We start from the raw sequence: 14,373 nt of genomic DNA, 5'->3' as shown, positions 1-14,373 counted from the left end.
CGGATGGCTATTCGTTAATATGCCGCGGGCCGGACTAGAATGGCTTTTTTTGGCCATTTTCGCGTTTTTTGGCACTTTTTCCCGGCCCGCGGCACATTAACGAATAGCCATCCGGCCCGTAGTAGGTCACGGAGATAGAACTCGTCGAGATCTACATTTTGGTATATTTTTCAGCTCATAACATTCATTTTGACGCGAGTTACGAGCCGGCCCGTGTCGGCCCGTTTCGGCCCGTTGACAAGTATGCAGATATCAAACCAATTTTAATAAAAGCATAATTTTGTATTCTAAATTATTCTATTTTGCCTCAATGTTCTGAAATAAAACTATATAAAACTTTCCTGAAGCAAGTATAATTTCAAAGCGATAACTCTATTATTTACATATTTTCGAGGTTACTGTAGGCAGGCAAACTCCAAAAAACGAACACATTTCCAATTTAAAGTGAGGAATAAGATCAAACTTTATATAGATCGAAACGCTGATTGATTTCTCTTGTAAGTGTCAAAAATAAGATGAAACGACACGTTCAGTTTTCTGATTAGGAACGAAAAAATCTGCTGACTTTTTTTGGAAAAAAAAATTGAGGAATTAGAACTTTGAACACCCAAAACGGTTCGATCTAATGATCTATGAGGAGATGAGAGAAGAATCTAGAAAAGATGAGGATAGGTTTAATAATGAGTTTAAACATGGAAACATAGGAAAAATTCCAAATTAGAATTTCTTTCAAAGACTTTTTTGGTTTTTTTGTGAAAGAGAACATGAAGCCCAACAAACTGGTGTCGGGCTTCACATTATAATAAAATTAGAAGCTGAGTTTTTTGTTGACAGACATAGCTCAATGGATAAAGGTTTTGCCCCACACGCCGACACTCCCTGGTTCAAACCTAACCGTGCCCAATTCATTTTTTTTTCTTTTGTATGTAGCCTAGACTTTCCCACTTATGTTCACAGTCCTCTTTGCACCTACAAACTCCAAAGTTCATTTATTTCTGTGTACGGATCAAATGTTTTATGTCCGAAAAAGGATACACTGTTTGATCTGATCTGATATTTCTTCTTCCTTCTTATCATCATTCTGGTCAAACTTTTCCTCTTTTTCTCATCTCGTCTCAAAAAAAGAAAGAAATTGCCATAGAACGACCACACACTTTCTCCTTCCTTTATTCCCCGAATTCACATCATCGTTCAGCTGTCTTCTCAGAAAAACTGACGTCTTCTGAAGTCTTTTTTATTCCAGATTTTGTAATTTCTTATCACTTTTCCGGTACACCCATTTCCTCTCCCCCCTTCCCTCCTTCTCGTTTCTTTTTCTTTGTTATCATTTTTATTTTTCACACGAACCTCTTTTTTGGTGTCTCTATCTTTGACTCTTATCTATTTTTGTTTCCAGAAATGCTCTTCGCTCAGCTCGTTATTTTAGTGATCATTGTTATGCTTTTACTCTGTAAATTTGCAAATAAGATCAGAGGATTACCACCTGGACCCACTCCATGGCCATTTATTGGTATGTTTTGAGAAAGAAACAGAGAAGTTTCAGAAATAAAGCTGAAGCATGACCCTAAATGCAAATTCACACATAAACTCAGAAAAAGACAAAAAAAAATGGTTGAAGACATGAAAAGTTTGAACCCGAGACACATCGAACCAAAACCAGAAGTGTTAGCCACTCGACCACCAAGGTGACATCAAAAGTGCTCTGCATAGTATAGAAGAAGGCGGCATGTTTCACGACGAATTCATAAAAATGTTATACTGGAAATTCTGGATCTCGTTCATCACATTTAGATATTTTTTCGACTTTTTCAGTGTCTCAATTTATTTAACCTCGTTATTAAGACGATAAAAAACCCCCTGAAACTCAAATCCGCAAAAAATAAAAAAACTCAAAAAAATAATTTTCAGGAAACACATTCCAAGTCCCGGAAGATCGAATCGACATAATTATCAACGAATTCAAGAAGAAATACGGTGGAATTTTCACACTTTGGCTGCCGTTCCCGACTATTGTCATTTGTGATTATGATGTGAGTTCGAGAGAAGAAATTCTTGAAAATTTTTAAAGAATAAGAGAGACTTGAAAACAAAAAACTTAGGAAAAAACTTAGTCGTTCTAGAACGTTATAAAATGTTTTTCGAAAAAAAAGAAATTCGGATTTTTCTCGGCTAAAAAAATTGATGCTGATCAATTGATAAATCTCTCTATCTTCTCCCACGTGGGAGAAAAAACAAAAGATAAGAGAATGTTGATCATAGACTGACTGCGAGAGGAGGGGGGGGGGTAGATCAAACCATCAAATGGATCTTTGAAGAAGTCACGGTGAAAGTGAACGAAAAAGGAAAGAAGATACGGGAAGGCGTTGCGTCATTACAGTTGACTGATACGGGTTCAATGTGATATAGGTTATCATTTTATCATCTAATGATCTAGAAGAAAACAAGATGGGTACTGTAGCACTCAACAACAGCTTTTAGAGTTTTATGAAGTTCACGCCAGGTTACCACTTACCTGAGTGTTGTGATTTGATCTCAATCACATCTGGAATCTGGAGAAATCAACTATACAATCAATATTTCAGATGCTGAAACGAAACATTGTCCGAAACGGAGAAGCATTCTCTGGACGTCCGGACACTTTCATAATGGATATGTTGGTTCAAGGAAACTATGGACTCTTCTTCATGGAAAACAACTGGTGGAAGGCTCAACGCCGTTTCACAACTCATATCTTCCGTTCTCTTGGTGTTGGACAAGCTGGAACTCAGGATACAATTGCTTCGTTGGCTTCTGGATTAGTTGAAAAAATTGATAATCAGAAGGATAACTCGATTGAGTTGAGACCACTTCTTGTGGTGAGTTTCTGAGCTCAAAATTATCTGAGACTGTTTTTTTTTAAATCTGTTCATTGAGACGGTTTGAATGAATATAGGCTTGAAGCTCGCTGGTTCCCACCACGAAAACTACAGTAGTATCGTCGCGGGAATAGCCGTGATTATACTCGTTTGAAAGGTCTGAATTCGAAAATATAAGTTTCAGAAAATGTTATGGGAAATTAAGAAAGTTACAACCTCTCTTTTTTTCAGCACGTCGTCGGAAATGTGATCCACAAGCATTTGTTCGGATTCACCCGTGAATGGAACGAGACAGAAATTCTCGACTTCCACGTGGCAATCAATGACGTTCTCGAACATTTCACGTCTCCAAAAACTCAACTTTTGGATGCCTGGCCATGGCTCGCTTATCTCGATAAACCATTGAGTCTCGGTATTCCAAGAACTACAAGAGCGAATGATGCGATTATTCAGAATCTTGAGCAGGTTAGGTTATTTTGTGAAGGACAGTGGATAGGAGCTCGCAACCTTTTTATCAATAGAGCGCACTTTAATCCATCTTCCCCCTCTAATACCAGTAACTTCCAGGCCCTTGCCAAACACAAAACCGGAATAAACTACGATGAAGAACCCTCGAGTTACATGGATGCTTTCCTCAAAGAAATGAAGATTCGAGCTGCCGAAAATGCACTTGAAGATGGATTCACTGAGAAACAGTTGATTGTGGCAATTTATGATTTGTACTCGGCTGGAATGGAGACAATTATCATTGTCTTGAGATTCGCCTTCTTGTATTTGGTCAATAATCCAGAGACTCAAAAGAGAATTCACGATGAATTGGATAAGAATGTTGGAAGAGAAAGAGTGAGTTGGATTCTAATTTGATTATAACTGAAAGAGCTTGATTCGGGTGGTCTTGACACGAAATTACAGTAGTTTTCGTGGCGAGACCCAACATTCATCGAGCTGAGAGAATATTATATTATCTGAATCATTTTTAGCAAGTCGTAATGGATGACCAGAAACAACTTCCCTACACCTGCGCATTCCTTCAAGAAGTCTATCGTCTCGGCTACGTTCTTCCAGTCAATTTCCTCCGTTGCACCCTTGTAGACGTGGAAGATTGCGAAGGATACCGTCTGAATGCGGGAACTCGTGTCATTGCTCAATTCCAATCAGTTCATGTCGACAAGAAACATTTCCCCGATCCAGAGCACTTCAATCCTGATAGATTCTTGAATGTGAGTGGTTCTTGACTGCCTTATGCGATTTGCGTTTTGGTGCTCGCTTAGAGCAACTGGTTCTATTTTTGCCTTGCGCACCAAAACTCATTGGTTCGACCCCTCTCCACGATAGACTAATATTTATTATTTTTCTTCAGGAACGTGGAGAATACATCCGTGACGATCGAGTAAACCCATTCTCAATGGGAAAACGATCATGTCTTGGTGAAAACTTGGCTCGTATGGAAGTGTTCTTATACTTCTGCACTCTCATGCAAAACTTTGAATGGCATACGGACGGTCCTTTTGCTCCACCAATTGACGTCATCACTTCTTCACTTCGTGCTCCAAAACCATTCACAGTTCGTGCCACTCGGCGATGAGCTGATGAAGCTGCTCACAACTAATTTTCCCCTTCACCCCCAAAATGAGCTCATAATAATAAAAAAGAGAAAAAGAAAACTTTAAGAAATGGGTAAACATGAAATGTAACTTTAATAAATATAAATAAGTTAGTATCATATCACAGTGTGTGTTTCTTCCCCCGGTTATTCTCTCTAATAAATAAATTACATAATAAACATTTTTACATAATACAATTATCTTGCTTCCATATACTTCGAAAAGAATTCATAATCACGATTTGAGCATTCTGTAGTCAGCGGTTGAGCAGATTTGTTGTAAAAGCGTTCGGAATTTCCACTGACTTCTGGTGGTTCTGACTGAAAATTCAAGGATTATCTTGAGGGAATCTCAACTTTCGGCTTCTTACCCGATAACAGTCATCAGCGGTGAAGAAAGTCGGGCGCCTCGCCTCTAGCTCCGGATTAAGCTTGAATTCACTCAACAACGTCGGCTTCACTGATTCCCAATCTCTGATATTACATTTGAATGCAGTCACTGCATACTTCTCATAATATTTCCTTTCCTCCGGCTGAGTTTTCAAATGATCCAAATTGTAGATGTCTTTTGCAAACAGCAGACCAGTACTCAGAAGTGAGCGACGATTTTTCAATGAGCGAGGTGGAGTCGGCTCGCGTTTCAGTGGTGAGATGGTTTTGGAGCTGGCCACATTTCCAGGTCGGTTCACTAGATCATACCATTCTTGTTGTGCTTCGACAACATCTGACCATTGTGTTGAATTGCCTTCTTCATCATCTTCATCATCTGATTCTTTCTCTTCTTTTTCTTTTTTCGCTGGTTTTTTGGTTTCTTTCTCTTTAGTTTCCTGGAAGAATAATTATATGAAAAGTTTTCGAAAACGAAAACTAGAATTTCGAATAAATTTACAGTAAAAATTGTATTCTATTTCCCGCTTCGCGTACCGAAGTTTTCCACAATTTCAAAAACTGTGCGTGAGTCGTCGGTTCCTCGTTGATACCATCCACTTGAATCGCTCGATTCTCAATACTAAAAAGCCTTCCGATTCGATCATCCAATGAAGTGAACTCATAAGTTCTATGATAATCACGGAAGTCCTCATCTGATGAGAACTGCAAGGTACGGTACTCGCTTCCCTCACTTCCACGTCGCCCATCAACTGATTCCATCGATCGAATTTCCACGTATCCTTCTTGATTCTCTTTCTCATCATATTCCAGAAATACCAAGTCGTCCAACTGCTTTTCTGTCAGTGTCCATGCACAATAATCCGTTCGAATTTTCAGAGAATACGGAAAATGTAAATTATAATCACTTGTTAGATCCCATAGATTTTTGAGAGATGTGATTTTCGGGCGGAACATTCCCAGGAATAGATTGATCGCCATTTGTTTATCCCAATCGTTGAAAGTATTACTGTAATATCTGGATAATGTCTGAAACACATCTCTGCGTCTCTCTTGGAATGCCGCCGTCTTTTTGTAAGTTTTAATTGAATGAACCAGTTGGCTTCCCGCGTATTGGAGGGCCATCGTATCACCGTGTTCGTCGAACATGTCTTCGAGAAGACGGCAGACTTCACTCTGAAAAATAGGATGTTTTGGAGTGTATAATATTAGATTATGAAACGTCATTTTGGTGTTATAACACGTTAGAAACATGTTAGAAAATAAAAACTGCTCAAAATTATTGAAATTAAAATCGACCGAAATCGCTCCAAAGTTGAAGTCTAGTAGTGATATTACATGCTTGAACAAATGTTTTAAATGATCAGAATAACTTTTGAATTTTTGATTAAAAACCAGTCAGGATCAGAGATGAGCGGAAGAGTTGGCGGAAGAAATCCTTAAATTGGCGGAGCAGCTTTTTTTTGGGACGGTAGCAAAAAGTGTTCAATAGATGAAATTTGCAGCATAAATTTGTCTATCGATTGGAAAAAACTGGACATAAAAATATTGAAAACTAAACGAGTTACAGTCATTAAGGCTTGTATTCCGCCTTCCGCCAAATGTCCTCAGGGCGGAAGGCGGAATACATGCTCAAACTGACTGTAACTCGTTTAGTTTTTATAATTTTTGGGTCCTGTTCTTTCCAATCGATAGGCATGTTTATGCTACGAATTTGATCTATTGAACACTTTTAGCTACCGTCCCAAAGAAAAGCTACTCCGCCAATTTAAGGATTTCTTCCGCCAACTCTTCCGCTCATCTCTGGTCAGGATCTCTCCTACCTGAAGCGACAAACTTGGTTCATCAAGAATACCAAGTGCACATAATTGACATCCCAATGCCACTTTCGCAATTACAAACTGTGCAACATTAGTTCTATCCAAACAATCTACACAATTCGTTCGACATATTCCGTGTTGAATCATGAACCGCCCATCTTGTGAATGTCTTGCATCCAGCGTATCGAATCCTTCTCTCGGACGTATTTTCATGGATTCACTGAGTGGGAATGACTGGAACCATCCATTTTTCAGAATCGATTTCATTGAGATATCCTCCATAACATTCAGCACATTTATAGATGGCATTGCATTGGCAGCTTTGTTACATCTGGCAACATCAAATGAAAGATAGCACAGCTTCTCAGAATCATCCAAAAATTGATTCAAATATTCTATATTTTTCAAAAATTGAGTATGCAATACCCCTTCATGCCTTCTCTTTTCATTTCTTTTGATCAAGTTCATAATTACAATCGGATCTCCATATTTATTTCGAATATCTCTGAAATGACTCGCTGCTGTCTGTGCATGTGGTTCATGATTATCAATCAATATTAATGGTTTTCCAACAACTCCACGTGTCGATGGATCTTGTGACCATCTCATCGGAACGGAACCTCTCATTTGAACGAAACTACTGAATCTTCCGTTTGCCACGTTGCCAGATGACGCCATATCCCAAACTATTTGTTCCGTTTCCACGTAGTTTGCCACATGACCGAGTGGGTTCGCACCACGTTTCAAGAAACGTGTTCCGGCATATTTTGTTGAGCGACGACCGATTATTGTTAGAGAAATTCGACCGATTGGGAGGAAAATGTACTCTTGGCGTACATATCCGTGAACGATTTCGACAAACCAGCGTTCACTGATAAGGTTTTTGCGGAGAGGTTCGAGAAGGAAAGAATTCCAGATGAATCTGAGAATGAATAATTTAAATTACAGATCATAGAAGCCCTGAAAACTCACTTATCATCAGCTTCCAGCCTTCTCTGTCCATTATTACTCCAATCACTTCTCAATGCATTCTCTTGGAAAGTACGACTCAAATCATACGAATATGAGAAGTAAAAATCGGTACTCAAATCGACGGATTGGAATAATTTTACATATTTCTGTTCCTCAGAACTTGTTGAAACTCCATCCATCGCTATTGGTATCATTGCAACCTCCACGATTTTATAAACCGGATGATAGCCAAGAGTGGCGACGGCATGGGCACGAGTGATGATCTGGGATGTATTGGAGGATAATAATGGTTTTTTCAGATAGTCTGAACTCACAATCAAGTAATATCCTTCAACAAATCGAACGACTCCAAGTATTCCGAATGCATTTGTAGCTCGTTCAACTAGTCCACTCTTTGTGCCTTTTTTGGAGGAAGATCGGTATACAACTGAGAAAAGTTGATTTGTTATTTCAAATTATTTTATTTGTATTTGCAGAGCAGTAATCTCAAAAAATCTAATGTCTAGAAAACACCGATTAAAAATTGTCCAAATCTCCCGTAAATCGACACAAGAAGAGTTTCAAGAGAGGTTTCGCCACGACTACAGTCCATTGTGTGTATTTACGAGATTCGGTCGTAATTATGTCTGAATTGTAGCTTTTTACGCGTTTTTTTCACAATTCAGGACAGAGAATGTAATAATTAGACAAAAATAAGCAACACGTTTCCCTTCTTACCGGAACTACCATCTGAAATCGTCGCGAGCAACTCCAGAATCTCCTCTCTCGTATAATCATACTCCGGCTCTCCAGTTATCAATGCCTTCGGATCGATTCGATCGATTTTTAGTACATTATATCGGGAGCCCGTGCTATCACATCCAATTATATAAAATCGACTTTTTGTTTCATAAACTGTGATTTTACGGAGACGGCATGGCATTCTGTGATTTTTTCTTGTTTTAGAAAAGCAAATGGGCATTTTCACGATATTGGAAAAGCTAAACTTTATTGAAAAAAGTTGTATGGACAGTTACAGGGCATTAAAACTTTATTGTTTCAAGATGACAAATTAGAGGGGTTAAAATGAGACCAATAGTTATAAAATGATAAGTTTTTACATGAAAAAAATACTGAAAATCAACAATTGAGAGAGGGGCCAATAAATAAAGCTCAAGTAAAACAATTAACAGGTAAATATGATGTAATTTTCCAATAAATGAGCGTTTCGCTCCGCACAAAAATATTTTAAAAATATGAAACGATTCTTGGTAGTTTTGAAAGTAGGCGGAGCTTAAGTTGCGAAAAGATTACATTTATTTTAAACAGAGACATAGGAATTGCACTTAGTGGGGTCAAGGTACTCTTTAGTTGGTCTCGCTCTCCAGATGATTTTCTTCGGATCCACGAATCGACGTCGACACTGAGATAGAGGGAATTTCAGTGCACGTTTTCCAGTTTTTAGAGTATAAACTCCTCCTTTCAGGGTAATCAACTTATCGAACATCAGTTGGTTCACAATATCGACGGGAGTAATACGAGTGGCCAGACTTATATCTTTGATATTGACTCGATCGAATTTCCGATGCTCGCGAAGATAGCAGAGGAGACTGGATCGCCAGTAGCCACGATACGCCAAGATTCCGAGATCTGATAGCGGATGCTCCGGATGTCCAACACGGAGTTCGATACGAGATAATTCATAACTCATGTCTATCAGAAGACGTCCATAACCCATCTTTTGAACCATCGGAAGCACGAGAAGACACGATAAATTGTTGTTTTTCGATGGGTTTTTCTCCTTCGAAAAGTATCCAACAATCACATATCCCTCCGTCGTTATTTCACAGAGAACATAGAAAATGAATGTTTCCACTTCAGCATATAAAGTTTTTGAAGCGATGAAGAGTTTCGAAATGAGACACAAATCCTGACAATATTTCTTCTGAACAGCTCCATCAACTTCGAAAAACGCGAGACCATCATCACGATAGATTTCGTTGCCAGGTGGATGCTTGGCAGTACAGTGATCCCAATGAATTACCAAATTCTCTTTCAAGTGCGTGGTGTGGAGACAGAACTTGCACGAATAGAGGTTCGGAGCGGAGTGAAGAGGCTCTTCGTATGCAGAAGCGTAGATCGCTTTGCATACCTTTCCAGTTCCAAAATGAAGGAGTTGGCCGGTCGGGACGACACTGGAACTTGGTTTGCTAGAGTATGCCACTTTTCTGGATCCGTCGTATCTGAAATTTGGAAAAATATGTAAATATAGTAGTAATTTCAAAAGAAAACTAACAAATCAGAATCTTCCTTTAGAACAAGGGGAATTTTTGCGTTCTTCTTCTTACACGAATTATCAGTTTTTCCATTCATTCTCGGTTTCTCATCTTGTTTGTTGTTTTGTGTTGAGGAGAGAGGGCTCGGAGTAGCTGATTTCGAAAGTCCATTCTCGATGTTCAACGCATCCATTGTGGAATCTCTTCTATTGATTAGATCCGTCAATTCATCAACATCACAATCGAAACGCAATGAATCTTCTACCGGTGGAGCCCGACTTTTCCGTCCCTTCGGTCCGGGTCGGCTTGGTGTTGGTGGGGGTGAGTCGTAAATTCGGAAGTTTCTCGATCGACAACACGCACCACAATACCATGCTGAATCGAAATCGATCGATGGATAGTGTCCTTTCGGAGCACACGTCCCGTGCCATGCTCGGCAACAGACTGAGCACTCGACATTTGATGGATCACTGATGAATCGTTCACAGGAAGAACACAGGACACACTGAAAATTAATAATTCTATTAAAATATATGATTTGAGCGAAAAAAAACTTACTCTCGGACAGAACCACTCCTTCAATTTCCGAATATTAGTCTTCAATTCATCTTTGTAACGGAGACACTTTCCTGGATGGTCTGAAAACTCTTATTTGAAGAGAAATTTAATAAAAATTACGAAAAAAAACTTACAATAAGCCTTGCATGTTGTACATGCCAACAATTCTTCATCCTCTGATTTTTGCTCTTCTTTACAAAAAGAACACTGTGGTGGGGCGACCTCTCCGCTGAAAATTGAAATTATTTTGAGAAATTTTGACAGAAAACATTTTTAAAATCAGTTGGTCTCACAATGAATTTTTTAGTTCTAAATACAAAAAAAAAAAAAATATTTCTCGAACTTTTTTTACAGATGAAGTATTTAGATTTTGAAAAAATAATTAAAAAATAAGATGCAAGCTTGCATACAAGTTTTCGCTGGAAAAATTCTGATTGATTAAAAATGTAATTTAATTTTGTTTCAATCTAAAATCTGTTGATCTCCAAATAGTTTCCGAACTTTGATTATAAATTGTATTTTCTGGTTTTTTAAATAAGAAAAAGCAGATAATTTAAATTTTCTTCTAAAAAAGATTAAAATTCATACTGTTTTAAAGTTCTCCTCCTTCTCGTATTCTCTTCTTCTCCTGTTTCTTTTTCAGCGACACTTGTTTTCCTTCTGCGATCAGTGCTATTTTCTAATCGATTTCTTTTCGCGGCCGGTTCGCCGTTCAATGGAGTATCCTCTATATTGTGCTTCCGAGCGAGCTGAAGAACAAGAAAAATCAATAAATTTGAATAATTTCAAATAAAAAATACCTTTCGTCTCGGAGTGGGAGCATTATCTGTTTGAATTTCGATTGTATTGATCTGCGAACTCTTTCTGCTGCAATAATTCAACATTTTGTTTTAGAATTATACATTTCGAAGTTCCAAAATTTACTTACTTTTTTATTTCAGGTTTTGTTTCAGGTTTTGTTACAGCTCTATCAATGCGTTTGCCCATTTGATTCGAAAAACAAGTCGAAATTTTCGTATACAAGTTAGAAAAACGAGAATAAAATCCCGTGTTATTCTCACTAGGGCGCGCTTTCTCGCCCTCAGCGGGGGCCTTTTTCGACATTTTTTCCCGTCAATATCAGAACAAAAATTGTTAGTAATCCATGTAAAATAAGATATAGAAAGTGTTTTCGATTTTATTATACCGAACACTTTCGTAATAGATGTGTGGTCATCAGAGCACCTGTTAGTTTCCACCTCACAACGATACAGTATGAAGAGAGAGTAGGGTCTCTCTGATGGTTAGACACGATGTAATCGTGCTCCAGGGGTACATGCAACAACCGCGAATTCAAATAGAATAATTTTTTATTATCTGTGTAGTTCTGTGACGAATAATTCATTTATTTAGTGTGAATGTTTCATAATTGCACAGATAGAGAGTAAATACACCTTTGGGAAAGGTTAAGACAAGAGAACAAGACCATAGATGAGAGAAGAACAAATACAAACAAAGAAAGAAGAGAATCCAGCAGAGTTTTGTGGAGAAGGAGTCGGCATGGCTACATCTGAACAGGCCGTGTTACAGAAGGTGGTGTTGCAGGCTTTCAGAGCGGTCTGGACGGATCCCAACATTCTGAAAATGTTGAGAAATATTTCTGGAAATTGAAGGGTTTTTGAGACAAGAACTCACTTATACTGGCAATGATTGATATCCACATAGGCAGTGTTGTCTGGAAAACTGAGAATCGATGACGTGGCACACGACTTTTTGACAGTAGTCTTGGTTGGATCAAGTTGAGATTTTGATCTTACTGAAATCAGAATTCATCAATCGATCATAATTTTATGTCGTGGAAACTTACCAAAGGTACAGAATCTTCCTTGACAAGTGCCTCCACTACAATCATCTGCATTGACCGCACTGCATTCGGTGCAAGTTACTGAAATGAAGGTACAGTAATCCACTAGATTTCTTGGAAACCAACAGGTCAAGACTACTTGAAAGAGAATAGCTACGAATATTTCAAAATGCCAACTTTTCGACTCAAAATCTCACCTGCCGAAGAATCTTGAGTGCACTGAGAATTGCACATGTTCCCAGTATTACAAACTTTCACATTATATTCCACATCATTGATCACTTTTATGTTACAAACGTTGGGTGCACCGGTGTATGAACCATCTGGATATTGAGCATACGCCAAGGCAGAGCAAGATTTTCGGAAGTAGGTTTTGGAGGTGCCACTTCGAAGTTGACGTTCTGAAATGGGTTATTCGTTTGCTACAGTAGTGGGGAACCGCGATTTCCAACCTTACAGACTTAAGGTCCCATTTATCTCAACAGGTTTAGTAGCTAGAAAAAAACTTCTAACTAATGCAATATAGTACATAAAATTTCCTACATTTTACTAGTTGACAATTTTCTGAAACAATCAAAACCTACAACGATACAAACGTTCCAAGCTACGGTGTAGAAAAAAGAGAAGCAGTTGCTGTAGATTCTTTGCGTCTCTTTTCTCTTTTTAGGCATTCGGTAAACATTAAAAAAACAATTTTAAAAAATCACCATAAATACAGAAATTTCCTTCACAAGATCCAGTAAAGCAGTCTGAATTCGAAGACTCGCAATCGTAGCATCTAACCAATGGTTCTGAAATTTTGATCCATTTAGATTACTGTACTTTTAGAAAAAATCTCACGTCTTAGTGGAGGAAGAGGCGGAGATTGTCCAGGATTACAGTAGTTGTTACACAAGTTAACATCGTTGCAAATTTTGACGTAATACCGACTGATTACTGTATTTCGAACTTCACAAATGTCTACGTTGCTCACTGTTGTCTCGTCATCTAACTGGATTACTGGCTCCAATAGACATGTTTTTCTGAGATACATTTGATTGTTGGTGAGACGACGTTCTGGAAGCTTAGAGTACAGTAGGGCGCATTTGCCTAGTGGAAGACTAACCATATAGACAGTATGCCCCTTGACAAGTATTAGTTTGACAGTCAGTTCCATCAGTTGAAATACAATCATAACAAGTCACAGAACCTAATGGGATAACTGGAGGAAGTGTAGGTTGGACAGGTTGTTGTGGTTCTGTTCTACAGTCATTATTGCACATATCTTGGGAAGTGCATAAGGACACATAGTACTGTCCTTGTCTCGTGGTACGAGTTACACATTGATTCAGGTTAGACATTGTGACACCGTCATCGAATGTGTATGCTTTTCCTTTTGTATAACAGGTACGGAGGACGTGGGTTATTCCGTTGGCTGCGTTTAGTTGTTCTGAATAAAAGAGGAGTTTGAAAGATAAAAATGTTTTTTCTCTTCAGGCTTCAAATTCAGGAAACAATTTCTGGAATTTGTTGTTTCTATATATTTTTTGTTCTATTATTTATAAATTAATTGAATTTCCTACCATACAGACAAACATCCGATTCACAATCTGGTGCATTTACACATGCTTGACCGTTATAGCTGTAACAACTGCGACATCTGATTGCTTCTGAATAGCGAAGAAAGCTAGAAAAATAAAGTAGGAGCAAAAAACGATGCATTCTGATTTTGAGAATAGAAACCTCGGTTTCGTGTGTCTGAAGTGGCGATGGATTAAAAAAAGCTTGAAGGTTACAAACAGATTTGTTTGCGAATGGTATCTACTCATCCTTGCGCATGATACAGCACCGTATCTGGAACAAGGGTGCGGTGGGAATATATTTGCGCAAAGGATTTTGACACGTCACGGAATAGAACCATCAACTGAATCATTGCCTTATTTGGCACAAGAAGTTGATGTCACTTGAGGTTAAAAGTTTGCACTACATGAATATTGTAGGTGGGAGATTAACTGTTTTCCAATGTCGGAAACCGGAACAACTCGAGATCGACACGCTGTTGAGTCATTATATCGGAAATAGTTTAGATTATATTATTCTT

At 38.3% G+C, this 14,373-nt stretch overlaps 4 protein-coding genes across 4 annotated transcripts; 1 reads left to right on the top strand and 3 right to left on the bottom strand.

The window, feature by feature from the left end:
- Positions 1 to 1,398: 1,398 nt before the first annotated feature.
- GCK72_000998 (uncharacterized protein) lies at positions 1,399 to 4,440 on the top strand (the record flags this gene model as incomplete). The annotated part of the gene is made up of 7 exons (XM_003111162.2): positions 1,399 to 1,510; positions 1,909 to 2,030; positions 2,583 to 2,855; positions 3,087 to 3,320; positions 3,423 to 3,698; positions 3,836 to 4,075; positions 4,216 to 4,440. 7 exons carry the CDS (start codon positions 1,399 to 1,401, stop codon positions 4,438 to 4,440), a joined length of 1,482 nt encoding a protein of 493 aa, XP_003111210.2.
- Positions 4,441 to 4,656: 216 nt separating this feature from the next.
- GCK72_000997 (uncharacterized protein) lies at positions 4,657 to 8,559 on the bottom strand (the record flags this gene model as incomplete). Its single annotated transcript, XM_003111307.2, has 7 exons — positions 4,657 to 4,779; positions 4,830 to 5,285; positions 5,383 to 6,021; positions 6,669 to 7,587; positions 7,638 to 7,900; positions 7,952 to 8,064; positions 8,355 to 8,559. The coding sequence occupies 7 exons, from the start codon at positions 8,557 to 8,559 to the stop codon at positions 4,657 to 4,659; spliced, it is 2,718 nt and encodes a 905-aa protein (XP_003111355.2).
- Positions 8,560 to 8,937: 378 nt separating this feature from the next.
- GCK72_000996 (uncharacterized protein) lies at positions 8,938 to 11,437 on the bottom strand (the record flags this gene model as incomplete). Its single annotated transcript, XM_003111291.2, has 7 exons — positions 8,938 to 9,859; positions 9,913 to 10,397; positions 10,451 to 10,530; positions 10,585 to 10,679; positions 11,039 to 11,199; positions 11,251 to 11,317; positions 11,379 to 11,437. The coding sequence occupies 7 exons, from the start codon at positions 11,435 to 11,437 to the stop codon at positions 8,938 to 8,940; spliced, it is 1,869 nt and encodes a 622-aa protein (XP_003111339.2).
- A 458-nt stretch (positions 11,438 to 11,895) lies between these two features.
- GCK72_000995 (uncharacterized protein) lies at positions 11,896 to 13,994 on the bottom strand (the record flags this gene model as incomplete). Its single annotated transcript, XM_003111433.2, has 8 exons — positions 11,896 to 12,067; positions 12,125 to 12,245; positions 12,297 to 12,374; positions 12,491 to 12,694; positions 13,001 to 13,084; positions 13,134 to 13,349; positions 13,399 to 13,722; positions 13,856 to 13,994. The coding sequence occupies 8 exons, from the start codon at positions 13,992 to 13,994 to the stop codon at positions 11,896 to 11,898; spliced, it is 1,338 nt and encodes a 445-aa protein (XP_003111481.2).
- Between the last annotated feature and the right edge of the window lie 379 nt (positions 13,995 to 14,373).

Source organism: Caenorhabditis remanei, chromosome I, assembly GCF_010183535.1.
Source record: "Caenorhabditis remanei strain PX506 chromosome I, whole genome shotgun sequence".
NCBI classification, from domain to species: domain Eukaryota; kingdom Metazoa; phylum Nematoda; class Chromadorea; order Rhabditida; family Rhabditidae; genus Caenorhabditis; species Caenorhabditis remanei.
Note: the sequence above shows the minus strand (reverse complement) of the source record. Positions and strands in the feature narration are given on the sequence as shown.